The following is a 17,741-nucleotide window of genomic DNA, read 5'->3' as shown; positions in this document are numbered from 1 at the left end:
TTTATCTCAGACAAGTTATCTACATCGTACAGTCCATTACAGGTCAGTATGAGTGGAGGGGAATTTCTTCAGAACAGCATGGTACAAGTTGTACAAAGCGTAGATGGAGACGATAATTATGACAATGAGCGAGCCCCCGAACACGAAGCTGACGGGAAGGAAATGAGTAACACATAAGTAAAAAAGAGATTTATTCGAGAAAACCTTACAATATAACCTCACTCGCGTTAAAAACCACCCTTATCTTAGTTTTATATCGCACAGTCCATTACAGCTCAGTATGAGTGGAGGGGAATTTCTTCAGAACAGCATGGTATAGGTTGTAAAAAGCGTAGACAGAGACGCTCAGGATGACGACGAGCGAGCCTCCGAAGACGAAGCTAAGGAAGTTTCCGTCTATCATGTTGGTGCCCTGCAGGCTGGCCGCGTGGCCTTGGAACAGGTCCTTGGTGCCTGTGCCCGCGGCCTTGCGCTCCTCCATTAGCCGCTTCATGGAGGACAGACGTTCTTTTAGTTCGTCTATTGATTCTAGCATGTCCTCGGACGCTGAAACAAGAATTTCAATTGTTATTTAGGTATCCCATTTGCAAGTCAATAACAGCTACTATCGAGAGTATAGTCGCGAATTAGTCGCGTATCTTAGATAGACGAAACAGTGTCCTACGTTTGTATGAAAAGGCGATTTCATGACAATGGCAGTCGACACCGGAATAAATGCCACAGCAACTTGAGTTCCATATCAGTAATGTCGCATGTAAGAGCTATAATCTCGAAGATATATTGAAAGTAACCAATCCTGTTATTTTATTCTTAACATGAATGAGCAAAATATATTTGGATTTTTTTCAGTTCGTGCAAACACAATGAAAAACTACTATTAAATAAATAATAACCTAACTTTTCACAACATAACCTCATCAAATTTCTTCCCCGAACACTACAATTTTATCTTTACACTCGAGAAAAGCGCCCTATGAAGACGACCCACACAATTTTGTATCAAAGACATTAGTTCCACAATTCGCCGCCGACACGCTCAACTTTGTCACAGTAAACACCCTTTATAAGCGCATTAAATGCGTCACAAATATAATGAAGTTTCGATAAATACCTTCAGCTTCAGGATCTGGGCTCATTTTGTCGTGAAAACGATGGGTTCTTGGTTTTTTCGGGTGTAAATCGGCAGTGTTGTGTTCCCTGGTCTCTCCTGGTTGGGTCCCGAGCGCACGACGCATGCGTGGGATACGTGGGAGCTATTGATCGACCCGGGCCTCCTAGGGGCTAAGTCTAGACCTGTAGAAACAGGCTTAGTAAAAAAAAATTTAAATAAATAATAAAGTAAAAATATCTTATATACTATTTATGCAGCATGAGTACAAACCTCTTGAACTAAACGTACAACAAGATTGACTAGATGCTTGTTAGTAATTTCTATTCTAAAATTAATTCATCTTTAAAAAATGTTTTAGCTCAAATAATATATTTGCTTTCTTTATCTTTAAACTTACTACTTCTGCAGAGCAGCCCTTGTTTAAAAGTCAACAATCCCACGTTTAAAGCTTGAGGTTATTATTTTCTACATATACTCATAAGAGTCATAAGAATGATAGATACTTAATTACTTACAATAAAATTTGAACGTTGGCAAAATGATACGATATTTTTAAGATGATAATTAATAATTTATTTATTTATATCGACGCTGGAAAGGCTAATTGACTAACGTGCATTTTGCAAACTTTACAGGAGAGCCAATATAAACTTTTTTTTTTTGAAAAAAAATCATAACTTTTTGTTTATTTATTATACAATAAAATGACGTACTACGAAGTTGGAGGTATTTGTGTTGTTTATTTGATCAATATGATTGTATTCCGATATATGTACGTATTTACGAAATAAAGTCCACGTTAGACAATTGTCATTTTTTCAAACTCAGGATAAATACATATTCATAGTTTCTTAGGGAACGGATACTTAACTTATGCGACTATGAGCTTTAAAACCCAACCCAAAAGAACATATAATAAGACCTTTCAAACAAAACTAGAATCGAAGAAAATGCATAACAGCCACTAGCTAACATTATGAAACACTGGTATAACAGCTTAAAAGGCACTTCACCAAAAACTAACACCTGTTTTTAGATGAGATGTCATACTGAAAACTATTGTATTTCTCATGAAAGAATCTTTAATTAACAACTAGGGAACAAATCAAATTATTTTATTGAATATTTTTTGATTTGTTCTTTTTTCAAGTAGTCACACTACTATATATAAATTATAAATTTAAATAGATATCATACACGAAATAAAAAACGACAAGGCCCACTGGTGGCCGAGCCGGGAATCGAACCCGGGTCTTCAGCTTACGCGGCTAACGTCTTCACCACTAGACCACCCGCCCGCCCGGGTTCGATTCCCGGCTCGGCCACCAGTGGGCCTTGTCGTTTTTTCTTTCGTGTATGATATCTATTTAAATTTATAATCTTTAATTAAGTTAAACTTATTTGTGCAGGCAACAGCAAAAGTAAGTGATCATTATTCGATTGTAGACCTTATTATATTATGAAAAGGAAGATGGTCAACACTTACACTTGCTGTTGATTGTACGAAAATAAACATAGGTTTCTACTGTTGCACCTTCGACGCTCTGCTGCCACCATGTAGTGAAAAAGGCGTAAAAATGTGTGTATGTGAGTATGTATATATTTTAAATATTCAGGGGGCAAAGCAAGGCTTGTATTATGGTGTGATGGGCGACGATATATATAGGTACTTACTAATGTAGATAAATGTAGGTAAATACGGTACCTACTTATATACATACAAATAAACGCCCTCACCGGGATTCGATTCCGGGACCTCCAACTTGGTAGGCAAAGTCACTAGTCAAGGTCAACTAGGTCAACAAGGTAACCGTATTCACTAAAAGTACTACAACATTGAATCTCAAGATCTCCATACTATCTGACCCGTTTCCTTTGACCAGTGAGTTATACACGGGACAGTATAAAAACAAACTTATAGGTACTTTCAAAATAAACAATAGAAAGGTACTCGTAAATATTATTAGTAAGCTTAGTGTTTGTGTTAAAAAGAGAAAGGAACATAAATAAAACGACTTATTACTTAAATATAGGTTCGAGTATCATTATTACTTTATACAATTAAAATTACGTATAATAATAATTAAGGAAAACACAAAACAAAGACTTGAAAATGAAAATGAATTATTTATTTTTCAAGTAGGCATATTACAATGCGCATAATTATGAACGTCAAATAAATCTACGCCGGCTCTAACCCTACGCCTCAGCCTCGAGAAGATTTCAGTCCCCCCTCAGTTGGGAGGGGTATCCACTATGGGACCGGCAAGAAACTCGGCGGGCCACTTCTTTTCAATACATTACATCTTATAATTAACATGCATTAAATAACAAGATAAAATTTAACATGCAAAAGTATTCATCAAAAAATAATTAACAGACTAGGTAGGTACTCTATGGAAATTAATTTCAATAAATTATATTGTAGTTTAATAATACGTCGTTCTTCTTCAGAGAAAACATATCAAATTGTCACTGAAGAAAAAGATAATATAAATCTCAATATCATTAAATATGTACAAATTCAAATTCAAATTCAAAATATATTTATTCATGTAGGCCTAATTACAAGCTCTTATGAATAGTTCATTACATATATATTATGATCTAAATCTAATATATTATGATCTTACAAAACATAAAATATTTTATGTGCTTTCTTATCTGAACTGTGTCTTCTACACATAATACAATTACATATTTTAATTGCTATTTGTTTTTTGCAGTTTCTGGTTCGGGCCATGCATGTTTATATTGTTTATCTATCAAATAGTCCTCGACTCTGTAATAAGCCTTTAATATCAAAGATTTTTTTAAGTAGTTCTTAAGAGCTGGGAGGGGTAATCTCAAAACAGTGTCAGGTAACTTATTATAAAAAATAATGCATTCATTGCCCAACAAATGATTTCTGTACTTTGCGGACACGAAACTTCTTTATGGCAAGCTTATTTTTGTTTCTAGTGTTATAATTATGGATATCAGAATTCTTAGTGAAACAGTCTAAATTATTAACAACATAAATGATACTATCATAGATGTTTTGGAAAGCTACAGTTAAGATATTAATTTCTTTGACTGATTCACTCTCTCTCTTACTGATTCACGTGTTCCTAAGTTGTAAATAGAAGGAATGGCTCTCTTTTGTAATACAAAAATAATCTGTATGTCAGCTACTTTGCCCTAAACCAGAATACCATAACTGTGAAAATAACTATGATACACTAGACGAGCTGTCTCAACATTAGTCAGTTGCCTGATTCTCCTAACGGCGTATGCGGCTGAACTTGATTTGTTTGCTAGTTTTCTTATATGAAGAGTCCATTGTAGATTTTTGTCCAATGTTACCTCTACTTACCTCTAAACACTCCGAAATGAATGATCGCCACAATTACGCACGATAGCTGTCACGTCTTAACTCGAGTAGCACTAAGCGTTGACTAAAGAGTCACCCGTCCCTTTCCCCCTTGTAAAATGTTTACGCTCAAGGTCAGTTTTTGGTTTTAAAATACCTAATACGCATTACGCTATGACTGAAGAGTTCATTTAAATTCACTAACGTATATTAAAATATCATTATTCGGTCAGGATATTTGGTATTGAATGTAATTTTTATTTACCAAAGACAAGTAAAATGGATTAAAGGAGAATGTTGTGTTATTAATTTCTTGGATATTTGCTTAAACCACCTAAGCCACTATTTCGCCGGTTGGGATAAACGGCTAACGTGCAGTTTTTGACTGCCGCGGTTCTGGATAAACGGCTAACGTGCAGTTCTTTACTACCGCGGTTCTAGATAAATGGTTAACGTGCAATCATAACATTTTTTCATTCTGGTAAAATGACTTACAAACTAAAACATATAAAATTACATTAAACGAAATTGACTAACATCCAAACAAGTGTTTTTGGCGTTAACATATAGCCAGTATCTCAATAATTTGTCAAAAAAAGTGGCTTGTTAGAGAAAATGTTTTTAGTAAATTGCCTTTTTCCAAATTGCTAACAAGCCAAAAAAGTCTTCAGATCGTTTTGAAACCTGGCTCGTTAGACGCAGAAAAAATCGCTGATTCCAATGATGTATATAACTCAATATGCCCAAAAATGGTCTGTTAGTCAATTAGCCTTTCCAGCGTCGATATTATTATTTTTGGTTAGTAGATAAATAAGTAGCACATCAAATACCTCTCCATATTTTCCTGCCACTACCGTCAAAGGACCATTAGCATAATAATTAGACAACATTAATGCAAGGTGGCGTTGTGTATGTAAAAGCGCGTAGGTACGTATTTGTTAAATTAAAAACTTCCTAAATTAAAAGCTCCCGTGTGGTAACGGGTTAAGAATTTCACCCCTTTCCTCCCGTGGGTGTTGTAGAAGTTGACTGTGGAATTTGGAATCAATTGGCGTGGACGATGGGATAGCAACCTATTACTGCAATAATTAGATATCACAATTTCAGTTTCTTTCAACCCATTAATTGCGTGCGCTTGCCTTTTCCTTTTGGGAATAGATTCGTAAAATGTATGAATTAATGAATGAATGATGAAAAACTTCCTTGACTGTGTGCGATGACGTTTGTGCCTGTGACAGTGTGACACTATTCATGTATAATTGTGTCGCTTAACTTCAAACTTGGTTAAATCCATTCTGCTTTAAGGTTGAATACATAAAAAATATAATATAATCTGAAAGATAATCAACCTTATAGCGGATTGGATTTACCCAAGTTTGATATTGACTTAGTTGTATAAATAGAGTATAAAGATCAATTTATTCTTTTAAACCGCCCAAAAAATTATGTTCATTTGTTGGCGTTGTCCTTCAGAAATAATTATATGATAATGAGAATAATCTCAAACCATGTCTTACAAGGCCATTATTATAACATTAGCCGCTGATAAGTGAGCACGTGATAATTAAGTAAAGAACGGAAAATAATATTCCTTTCTTTACTTACATAATTATCATGTTGTTATTATATAAGAATATACAGGATACAGGCGTGATTGTATGTATGTATGTATGTATGTATTATATAAGAAACGTAGCGTCTTACAAAATATTGGGTTGGCACAAAAGTAAAGAGACACTTGGTTTACGTTTTATATTTTTTATTATTATTACAATAAGCGCTGGTAGCCTAGCGGTAAGTACGTGCGACTTTCATTCCGGAGGTCGCGGGTTCGAACCCCGGCTCGCACCAATGAGTTTTTCGGAATTTATGTGCGAAATGTCATTTGATATTTGCCAGTCGCTTTTCGGTGAAGGAAAACATCGTGAGGAAACCGGACTAATTCCAATAAGGTCTAGTTTACCCTTCGGGTTGGAAGGTCAGATGGCAGTCGCTTTCGTAAAAACTAGCGCCTATGCCAAATCTTGGGATTAGTTGTCAAAGCGGACCCCAGGCTCCCATGAGCCGTGGCAAATGCCGGGAGAACGCAAGGAGGATGATGATGATTATTACAATACAAAAAGCTTAGTCGATGATGTAATCACCATTAGCATCTATGACTTCTTGCCAACGATCCGGCAAAGTTTGGATGCCTTTCGCCCAGAACTCTGATGGCTGTGCCTCGAAAAAGTTGTTCAACTCCACCTGTACTTCATGTAAATCATTGAATTGTTTACCCCGCAAATGTCGTTTCAGGGCTCTAAATAAATGAAAGTCTGATGGTGTGAGGTCTGGAGAATAAGGTGGGTGGGGTATCGTCTCCCAGCCCAAGTTCTGCAGCTGTTGGCGAACGGTAGATGCGACATGAGGTCGAGCGTTATCATATAGTAAAATTACAGTGGCTCGTCTTCGTCGTTTATTCTTGATAGCAGAAGATAGTTCGATGAGCTGTGTTGAATATTTGTTAGCGTTTACAGTTTCATTGTGTAATAGTTCATGAAACAGCATGCCTTGCGAGTCCCAGAAACAACAAAGCAAAACTTTTAAGCGGTTCTTTTGACTCAGCTTCGGTTGAGTTGGTGGCGTTTCTTCTCGAGGCAGCCAAAAAGTACGATGTGTATCGTTCTCATAATAAATCCATGATTCATCTCCCGTAACCAGATCAGTCAAAAACTCTTTACGTCGAGGTCGCAGCAAAAGTAATTGACAGATGGCGACACGAACTGCACGACTGGCGTCGGTAAGGATGTGCGGTACCCATCGAGCCAAAACTTTTCGATACCCAAGCTCATGCAGATGGTATTCCACAGCGTGGTGACTGCAGTTAAGTGCTTCCGCTAATTCACGAGTAGTAGCATCAGGATTCGACTGTAGTTCGCGGCGTAAATCGTCATCATTGAATGCAGGTGTTCGCCCTGAGCGTGACTGACTTTCAAGGCTCTTGTCTCCTGATTTAAAACGGTCAAACCATCTGGACACCGTGGCATGGCTTGTACTTCCAGCGCCCAATGCAGTGTTGATATTGTCAGCCGCAGCCCGCGCACTGTGGCCTAACAAGTACTCGTATAAGTAAAGTGTTCGAACTTGTCGCTCGTCCATTTTATTTCAATCTAACTAAACCAATCACGAGGGCGGCTTTATATACCCTCACATTAGAAGTACCTAGAATGTTCTACAACATACTAGAATATTATCGAAAACAATTAACTTAAGAAAGGAAATGTATGGAGTTTTGTAGAGTGTGTCATTACTTTTGTGCCAACCCAATATATCTAAGAAGTACCGCGTATTATCAACATATCCATTATACTTTACCCTACCCATACTGAACCCTAAAAAACTCGAAAACAACCAAGACAGTTTTCCTAGTTGTAGTAATACGTTTTATCTAGATTTATTCTAATTAAGAAGAACTCCTGTAAACCTTTAGTTCAGAGAAAAAAACTAAGTGAGTAACCTATAGTTTTCATGAATTCATTTGGTCCATTCCCTGTTCATTCATTTACATAGCTTGCAACAGAATCTGTTGCTCGGAACGCCAGCTCACATTACTTCACTTTTAAGATATAAATCATAAACTTCGAACAAAATTGTTTGGTAGCTCCAGGCGCGGAAGAAAACATGAATAGATAATTTAGACCTGCATGAGCGAAGGTACCACGTTCCATCTCAACTTCTCCGGGAAATTTGTTCATAACATGATTTACACTTCGCCATTTAGGGTTGTTACAAAGTTGATTTTGATTCATCTTCAATTTGGTTTATTATTTGATGGTGATGGTGTTCTTAATACGTTTTTTCTACTCCCGTACTGTTATTCGTGAGTTACAAGGTCGTGCATAGAACTTTAAAACCCTACATAAAAGATGTCAGGACAAGTCTATCTAGTCTATACCCTGAAAACATTTAGTAGCAGTAGCACGATATAGCTGTTACAGTTCAGTAAATACATTGCTACCAACTTAACAAACCAATTCGCAGAGTCGAGACTCCTTCGTTTTCTGCTGCGTTCATTGGCGACGCGTCGAATCGCATTCAAATGTATGAGAACTCGATTCAACTCGGCTCGATTCGTCTTAGTGGCCAGGCTTCAAAGAACCATACCATAGACAGTTTTATTTTCATATTTGCACTCAAACTGCATATTCAAAATGGTAGGCGGTCCACTAGATAACTAAGATGACTGAAAGTAGGTATTTGTTGATTTATAATTTTCTTTCAAAATAAGTGCTTGGTCGTAGAAAAAGTATTGTATGCAACGGTGTTTAACTGAGTCAAAAAATGCTCGTGGCGTCTTTATTAACAATTTTCGGCTTCGCCTCAAATTGTTACCCACGCCACTCACCTTTTTTGACCTCTTTTAACCACCAGTTGCATAAAATACTATTAAAGTGTTGTATTTTTTAATATCAATTTTAGAAAACACCCAACATCAAAAAGGGTGTTATCGTTCCATTACAAAAAAAAACGGCCAAGAGCGTGTCGGGCCACGCTCAGTGTAGGGTTCCGTAGTTTTCCGTATTTTTCTCAAAAACTACTGAACCTATCAAGTTCAAAACAATTTTCCTAGAAAGTCTTTATAATGTTCTACTTTTGTGATTTTTTTCATATTTTTTAAACTTATGGTTCAAAAGTTAGAGGGGGGGGACGCACTTTTTTTTCCTTTAGGAGCGATTATTCCCGAAAATATTAATATTATCAAAAAACGATCTTAGGAAACCCTTATTCATTTTTAAATACCTATCCAAGAATATATCACACATTGGGGTTGGAATAAAAAAAAATATCAGCCCCCACTTTACATGTACGGGGAGTACCCTAATAAAACATTTTTTTCCATTTTTAGGGTTCCGTAGCCAAAATGGCAAAAACGGAACCCTTATAGTTTCGTCATGTCCGTCTGTCCGTCTGTCCGTCTGTCCGTCTGTCCGTCTGTCACAGCCGATTTACTCGGAAACTATAAGTACTACAGTGATGAAATTTGATGGGAATATGTGTTGTATGAACCGCTACAAAATTATGACACTAAATAGTAAAAAAAAAAAGAATTGGGGGTGGGGCCCCCATACATGTAACTGAGGGATGAAAATTTTTTTTCGATGTACATACCCGTGTGGGGTATCAATGGAAAGGTCTTTTAAAATGATATAAAGTTTTCTAAAAAACATTTTTCTTAAAGTGAACGGTTTTTGAGATATCAGCTCTCAAAGTCGTAAAAAGTATGTCCCCCCCCCTCTATTTTTATAACTACGGGGTATAAAATTCTAAAAAAAATAGAGGTGATGCATGCTAATTAACTCTTTCAACGATTTTTGGTTTGATCAAAGTATCTCTTATAGTTTTTGAGATAGGTTGATTTAACTGTAATTTTGGTTAAGTTATTGTGCTTACACTGAAAACGATGGCTGAACCTTATAAGATAGATCAAAAAGTTTATTATATTTGCTGCTACGGAACCCTTTGTGCGCGAGCCCGACTCGCACTTGGCCGGTTTTTTTATTTTTGCACTTTGTTGGCATGATTGATATACATATTGGTACCAAATTTCAGCTTTCTAGTGCTAACGGTTACTGAGATTATCCGCGGACGGACGGACGGACGGACGGACGGACGGATGGACGGACGGACGGACGGACGGACGGACGGACGGACGGACGGACGGACGGACGGACGGACGGACGGACGGACGGACGGACGGACAGACAGACATGGCGAAACTATAAGGGTTCCTAGTTGACTACGGAACCCTAAAAAAATCTTTTGTTGTGGAAATAAATGTTTTTAAAGGAAAATGTAACAAATGACTCCCCCCATCCATGTCCAAACTTTGCAGACTTAAAATTAAGTTTTTGTTTTTACAAAACATTGGTATTATGATAAATAATACAGGATAAATAAAATCCGTTTTTTCTCTAATATAAAAGTTATTGAAGCAGGTTACTATTTGTTTTTTTTTATCATGCAGAAACGTCTGCGAGCGATATTACATATTTTTAAATTAAAGGAAAAATGGAAAAATTCACACCTCCGGCAGGATTCGAACCTGCGACCTCTGGCCTTGCCGGGGCCATCGCGCTTCCAACTGCGCCACGGAGGCCTGCTGGATGTGTGCGAATTTATCCATGCCTTCCCTCAATTCTCAACTGCCTTAGGGTGGCGTTATAGCAAACAAATTTAGTATGGGTTAGCACATTGTTACTGGCGAATTCTCAATGTAAATTAAGACTGCAGCACGGGAAGCATGGTCGCGCGATAGACGATAAAATATAAGGCCGTCCCTATCGCACTTACAAATAGTGCGATAGGGACGGCCTGCTATTTTATCGTCTATCGCGCGACCATGCTTCCCGTGCTGTGCCTGTTAAGATCTATTCTTACAGGTAGATGTTTGCTATAACGCCACCCTAAGGCGGTTGAAAATTGAGGGAAGGCATGGATAAATTCGCACACATCCAGCAGGCCTCCGTGGCGCAGTTGGAAGCGCGATGGCCCCAGCAAGGCCAGAGGTCGCAGGTTCAAGTCCTGCCGGAGGTGTGAATTTTCCATTTTTCCTTTAATTTAAAAACAGGTTACTATTATTATAGAGAATTTTATTGTCTCGGAAAAACCAACACACTATATACTTACTGCACAAATTAGTTCGCGGTCGCACTATTCGCCAATAGATGGCGCTATACTCAACAATTATTAGTACATATTATACTTATAGTCAAGTTTTGAAAGTTATCCGAGTAATAATTTTTAAGAAAAAAAAACCGCCTTCCTTTGGGGTTCTGATGATAAATACTTTCAAATGTTGGATTATGTTATCAATTCGTCTGTATATTTTTTAATGTTTGTTATTCGAAATCTCCGTCATTTCTGAACCAATTTTGAAATTTGGATGATTCTGAAGTACTTACAGATGAGAATGATTATCAGAACGGAACTCTAACCAGGGGCGGCTCACTCTTCATCAGCAGTTCCACTGCACCAAATGTCACTGTTCTGGACGTAAGTGCATGCTGTTCTTATAAAAATACCAAAGTCACTATAAGTGTGCCGTTCAGATTTGAGGAGTTCCGTTCTGACCATCATTAGCAGTTCCACTGCACCAAATGTCACTGTTCTGGACGCAAGTGCATGCTGTTCTTATAAAAATACCAAAGTCACTATAAGTGTGCCGTTCAGATTTGAGGAGTTCCATTCTGACCATCATCAGGAGTTCCACTGCACCAAATGTCACTGTTCCGTACGTAAATGCATGCTGTTCCTTTAAGAACATAAAAATCACCATATGTATGCCTTTCAGATTTGAGGAGTTCCCTCGATTTCTCCAGGATCCCACCACCAGAACTGGGTTCTGAGAAAAATGGGACCAATCTGTATTCATATACATTCAATCAAAAAAAAAATCAAAATCGGTCCAGTAACGACGGAGATATCGAGGAACAAACATAAAAAAAAAAAAAACAGACGAATTGAGAACCCCTTCCTTAAAAACCGTTTTTGGTGCAAAATGGCTAGTTACTGGAAGAGGCCATTTAATTTACTGGCAATTTACCCTATACAATCTCTTTTTTTCTGTTTCGGTTTCTAAACAATTTCATATTTAACGTATTTTATATAGACCTCTATAATAGACAGTTAAGTAAATGTAAAAATAAAAGTGGGTAGTGCAAGCAAAGACTGCAAATGATCCTCAACTTCCTTACTTCCTTCTCTTCCTTGTAAGCTAAACAAAATACACCTGAGATTATTTATTTTTATCGCGGCAATCATGTGCTAACCCTCTGAGATTATTTATTTTTATCTCAGCTTCTGTTTGTTGTTTTCTTTTTATCTGACTTTAGACAATATTGTTCCGCTTTTAAGTTTATCTGCGCCTTTTCAGAAACAAATATACTTACCTTTAACCTGCATTAAGTATTATTTTTTGTTTTTAGTAAAAAATGATCTTTGAATTATTATTTTGCTCAACAAAATCATATTATGCAAGTATTTAGTTTAAGTATAATTTAGGAAAACATTATTTGTATTTTAATTATTTTGGTCAATAAATTAATAGTCATCAGAAAGACCATTGGCCCATTAAGTACACAAACTTTTAATGTGGTAGAGGTTACAAATTACAAGACGTAGACACTGTCTAATATGACAAGTTAAAATGAGACTTTATTGTAACTTGTTGTTTTGTGAAATGGGCCACATGTCTGAACTCGACTCTCTCGAAAGTTTGACAGTAATGTGCTGATGTGCCACCCCTCAAATTCTCTAAATGACAGCAGGAATGATAAATACGATTAGTAAAACTTAATTGAAAACCATTTTCAAGTACCTATAAATTACATTACAGATGTCGTTTATTACCTACATGGCGGTATTTCCACGGCTTGAAGCACCCACCAAAGATAAGAATTAAATTATGTTATGCTATAATGATAGGCAGCGGTACTTTATCGATTTATTACTATTTACTACTAGTGTTAAGGATAAGATTGTAAGAACACGTCACAAATAGTTGATTCATTAATTAAAATGTGTTCTTTATTTATTTATCTTCCTAAGCTATTTAAATAATTGTAAGCTATTAAAGTACAAATTGAAAATAAGTAAACGAGTTTACGTAGTTGCAAGCGTACCATAAACTAAATGTACATACATATTCTTATAATAACATCTATCTAGAATTGTATAAATTTAATAGAGCCATATAGATTATTTCTAGATAAAAAAATGTAATAAATAAGGGTAACCTCGGATTTTACATCGCGTATTTGGTGAGGTAAAATGGCGTCACGTGTAATTTTGTCCCTGGCGCTCCTCGTGGGTACGTTCCACTTACATTACTTTAGACGCACACGAACTTTAATTTTTATTTCTGGCGAAATCAATACTTTTTCATTTATATTACAGTAATATTAAATACTAGATAGTTTATGAAATGTTGAAGTTCTACTAACATAGCAATTTGCACACTTTATTTTCACATAATGTTCCATTTGCTAAATGTGATTTCCCACAATCCGCACATGTAAAAATCCAATGGTATCATCACACCAGCTGCCACAGCCGCGTCGCCCAACCGCATCGTGGGTGGCAACCCCACCACCGTCCAGGAATACCCCTGGATCGTGCAGTCGGAGACCATGGGCATCTTCACAGGCGTCTGGAGCCAGAGCTGTGCCGCCAACGTCCTCACCACCAGATACGTGGTCACCGCTGCGCACTGTTACGAAGGATTGTAAGTTATAGAGCATTCATTACCGTCGTTTCTGCTGAACCGCTTCAGGACTGACATGGGCTAATCAGGAAAACATGAGATGATGCGAATCGGCGGCATATACGGACTTTGGAAACCGGAACAAATAACCCGCCATATGGTGGTAGAATACACCAAATTTAGAGCCAACCTTGAAGAGCTCAGGGTCTTGACTGGGCTCCTTTACGAATACTAAATTAATACGAAATGCAGTGGCATAATAATATGTGCCATACGAAAAAAAAAATTCGCGCGTTTTGGGCGTCCTGTGATTCGCTTGCCAAATATTTAATGTCAAGGATTGCCAAAGTCAATATTTTTACGAAAGTGATTGTAATCTGCTCTTCCGGCCTAGCTACTCGTCAGGCCTGAGGAAGCGTCATCTATTATTTATTAATCTATTTGTATTGGTGCTTGTTAATTAATTTAGTGCTTGCTAGGTACTCGTGAGGTTACGCAGATATTTATATATATTTGAATTCACACACGTCTTCATACACGTTTTATCCAGGCTCTACGAACCGAACCTCCGCCGCATCCGCGCGGGCAGCACCTACAGGAACACCGGCGGCGTCATCAGCCACGTGGAGACGGCCATCAACCACCCCACCTACCGCCACCTGTCGGGCTACGACGGCGACATCAGCGTGGTCCGGCTTGTTGAGTCCCTGGTCTACACGCCCGTTGTCCAGCAGTCCACCATAGCGTCTCCTGAAACAGTGCTGCCTCCGAACTTGCCCGTTATCCATGCCGGCTGGGGCACCACTTCGGTCAGTATAATATAAATATGTATGAGCATACATTCATGATGATTGGTCTTGTCCCAACCATTGATTATCAAGAGAAAAATGTCATTATTCTAGAAAAACAAAGAATGCTCAACTTGTCATTAATACGAAAAACTTTTAATTAAGTCATCATTAAAAACCGGCTAAGAGCGTGTCGGGCCACGCTCAGTTCCGTAGTTTTCCGTATTTTTCTCAAAAACTACTGAACCTATCAAGTTCAAAACAATTTTCCTAGAAAGTATTTATAAAGTTCTACTTTTGTGATTTTTTCATATTTTTTAAACATATGGTTCGAAAGTTAGAGGGGAGGGGGGACGCACTTTTTTTTTCCTTTAGGAGCGATTATTTCCGAAAATATTAATATTATCAAAAATCGATATTAGTAAACCCTTATTCATTTTTAAATACCTATCCAACAATATATCACATGATGGGGTTGGAATGAAAAAAAATAGCAGCCCCCACTTTACATGTAGGGGGGGTACCCCAATAAAACATTTTTTTCCATTTTTTATTTTTGCACTTTGTTGGCGTGATTGATATACATATTGGTACCAAATTTCAGCTTTCTAGTGCTAACGGTTACTGAGATTATCCGCGGACGGACGGACGGACGGACAGACAGACAGACATGGCGAAACTATAAGGGTTCCTAGTTGACTACGGAACCCTAAAAAACGATCTTAGTAAACCCTTATTCATTTTTAAATACCTATCCAAAAATATATCACACATTGGGGTTAAAATTAAAAAAAAATATCAGCCCCCACTTTACATGTAGGGGGGGTACCCTAATAAAACATTTTTTCCATTTTTTATTCTTGCACTTTGTTGGCGTGATTGATATACATATTGGTACCAAATTTCAGCTTTCTAGTGCTTACGGTTACTGAGATTATCCGCGGACGGACGGACGGACGGACGGACGGACAGACAGACATGGCGAAACAATAAGGGTTCCTAGTTGACTACGGAACCCTAAAAAGAAAGAGCACTCCAACCAATCCATCCACCAAAAGTATACTGACGTCAAAATGATATCTGCAAAGCTCGACAGCTTGGTGATAATCAGATATCATCCTGATGTTAGTCCTCAAATTAGTCTCTAGTCTAGAATAATACCGTCTCCTCCAACAGTTCCACGGTTCTTCATCCAACGTTCTCCAAGACGTCACCATCTACACCATCGACCACCAGATTTGCGCCGAGCGGTACCGCACTCTTGTTCCACCCCAAGATGTCACCGAGAACATGATCTGTGCTGGACTTTTAGACGTGGGCGGCCGCGATGCCTGCCAGGGCGACTCTGGAGGCCCACTGTACTACAAGGATGTGACCGGTTTGACCATCTTGGTGGGTATCGTATCGTGGGGCCATGGCTGCGCGAATGAGACGTACCCAGGTGTTAGCACAAACGTTGCCAAATATACTGAATGGATCATCCAGACCGCTGTTTAATTAACAAATAAATAAATTGCTCTTGAAATCTAAAATATGTTTTTTTCTACTCCCGTGTTGTTATTCGTCATTTACCGTGTCGTGCATAGATCGTTAAAACCCTACATAAAAGATGCCCGCCCCCGCCCGGCGCCCCGCGCACCCGCGCATACGATATAGCTCTTAGTAGCCTTTAAGAGATATAGCGGGCCGCGGGGCGCCGGCCGGGGGCGGGCGGCGGCGCGGGGGAGTGCGAGCGACAGGGTGAGTGCAGAAACATTGCAGAGGACAAGTCAAAATACTTATAGGAAACAGTGCGAATTTCACCAAAGTTATTCTAGAAAACTATTTAAAAGTAAGTACATGGTCGTTGAAAAAGTATTGTATGCAACGGTGTTTAACTGAGTCAAAAAATACTTGTACCCACGCCACTCGTCTTTTTTCTTAATAACAATTTTCGGCTTCGCCTCAAATTGTTACCCACGCCACTCGTCTTTTTTGACCTCCTTTAAACGCCTGTTGCATAAAATACTATTATTAATACAGTTACTATACTACTGTTATACCTATGTATGGAGCTCAATATTACACTGAAAGAATCTAATTTACTAGTCACGGTAATCGTATTACATTTTGTTGCCTCAACCTAATTTCATACGTAACATGGACGTTGTGTAAGATTTTAGTACGAATAATTTTTAAGAAAAAAAAACCGCCTCCCTTTGGGGTTCTGGTGATAAATACTTTCAAATGTTGGATTATGTTATCAATTCGTCTGTATATTTTTTAATGTTTGTTATGCGATATCTCCGTCATTTCTGAACCAATTTTAAAATTTGGATGATTCTGAAGTACTTACAGATGAGAATGATTATCAGAACGGAACTCTAACCAGGGGCGGCTCACTCTTCATCAGCAGTTCCACTGCACCAAATGTCACTGTTCTGGACGTAAGTGCATGCTGTTCTTATAAAAATACCAAAGTCACTATAAGTGTGCCGTTCAGATTTGAGGAGTTCCGTTCTGACCATCATCAGCAGTTCCACTGCACCAAATGTTACTGTTCTGGACGTAAGTGCATGCTGTTCTTATAAAAATACCAAAGTCACTATAAGTATGCCGTTCAGATTTGAGGAGTTCCATTCTGACCATCATCAGGAGTTCCACTGCACCAAATGTCACTGTTCCGTACGTAAATGAATGCTATTCCTTTAAAAACACAAAAATCACCATATGTATGCCTTTCAGATTTGAGGAGTTCCCTCGATTTCTCCAGGATCCCATCATCAGAACTGGGTTCTGAGAAAAATGGGACCAATCTGTATGCATATACATTTAAGCAAAAAAAAAAAATTTCAAAATCGGTCCAGTAACGACGGAGATATCGAGGAACAAACATTAAAAAAAAAAATACAGACGAATTGAGAACCCCTTTCCTTGAGATTTGGAAGGCGGTTAAAAAGGAAGAATAAATATTAGTTGGTAGAGTATGTGCGGAAAGAGAAGACGTAGAATATAATTGTATCCCATACATTTCATGAATCTTTCCTCACAGACTGAATTTAGTATAAACATAACTTTATTTTCCATCGAATAATTATTTTGAGACAAAAAGTTATGATACTTATGATTATAAAATGTGATTTTTCCAAATCTTTGCTTTATGTTTCACGCCATCTAGCGAACCTTTAACGCACCAATAATGATGAAACCTAAGCAAAGCCTAACACACGGAGATTGTAGGTACTAAGTTTTCCTACTTCCCACGTTAGC

At 37.9% G+C, this 17,741-nt stretch overlaps 2 protein-coding genes and 2 non-coding genes across 4 annotated transcripts; 2 read left to right on the top strand and 2 right to left on the bottom strand.

Annotated features, from left to right (window-relative positions):
- Nucleotides 1–168: 168 nt before the first annotated feature.
- Nucleotides 169–1,269, bottom strand: LOC125227953. The gene is made up of 2 exons (XM_048132373.1): nucleotides 1,112–1,269; nucleotides 169–546 (listed from the first exon to the last, which is right to left on the bottom strand). Exons 1-2 carry the CDS (start codon nucleotides 1,233–1,235, stop codon nucleotides 269–271), a joined length of 402 nt encoding a protein of 133 aa, XP_047988330.1. The 5' UTR covers nucleotides 1,236–1,269; the 3' UTR covers nucleotides 169–268.
- Nucleotides 1,270–10,524: 9,255 nt separating this feature from the next.
- Trnaa-ggc lies at nucleotides 10,525–10,599 on the bottom strand. Its single transcript has one exon. It is a non-coding gene; the product is annotated as a tRNA-Ala (tRNA).
- A 362-nt stretch (nucleotides 10,600–10,961) lies between these two features.
- On the top strand, nucleotides 10,962–11,036 carry Trnaa-agc. Its single transcript has one exon. It is a non-coding gene; the product is annotated as a tRNA-Ala (tRNA).
- Nucleotides 11,037–13,157: 2,121 nt separating this feature from the next.
- On the top strand, nucleotides 13,158–16,024 carry LOC125227939 (trypsin, alkaline C-like). Its single transcript, XM_048132349.1, has 4 exons — nucleotides 13,158–13,311; nucleotides 13,545–13,725; nucleotides 14,255–14,513; nucleotides 15,669–16,024. The coding sequence occupies exons 1-4, from the start codon at nucleotides 13,272–13,274 to the stop codon at nucleotides 15,987–15,989; spliced, it is 801 nt and encodes a 266-aa protein (XP_047988306.1). The 5' UTR covers nucleotides 13,158–13,271; the 3' UTR covers nucleotides 15,990–16,024.
- Nucleotides 16,025–17,741: the final 1,717 nt, after the last annotated feature.

The sequence above is a fragment of the Leguminivora glycinivorella genome, chromosome 1 (genome assembly GCF_023078275.1).
Source record: "Leguminivora glycinivorella isolate SPB_JAAS2020 chromosome 1, LegGlyc_1.1, whole genome shotgun sequence".
Taxonomy (NCBI): domain Eukaryota; kingdom Metazoa; phylum Arthropoda; class Insecta; order Lepidoptera; family Tortricidae; genus Leguminivora; species Leguminivora glycinivorella.
The sequence above is the reverse complement of the archived record's forward strand: the minus strand, read 5'-3'. Positions and strand labels throughout refer to the sequence as shown.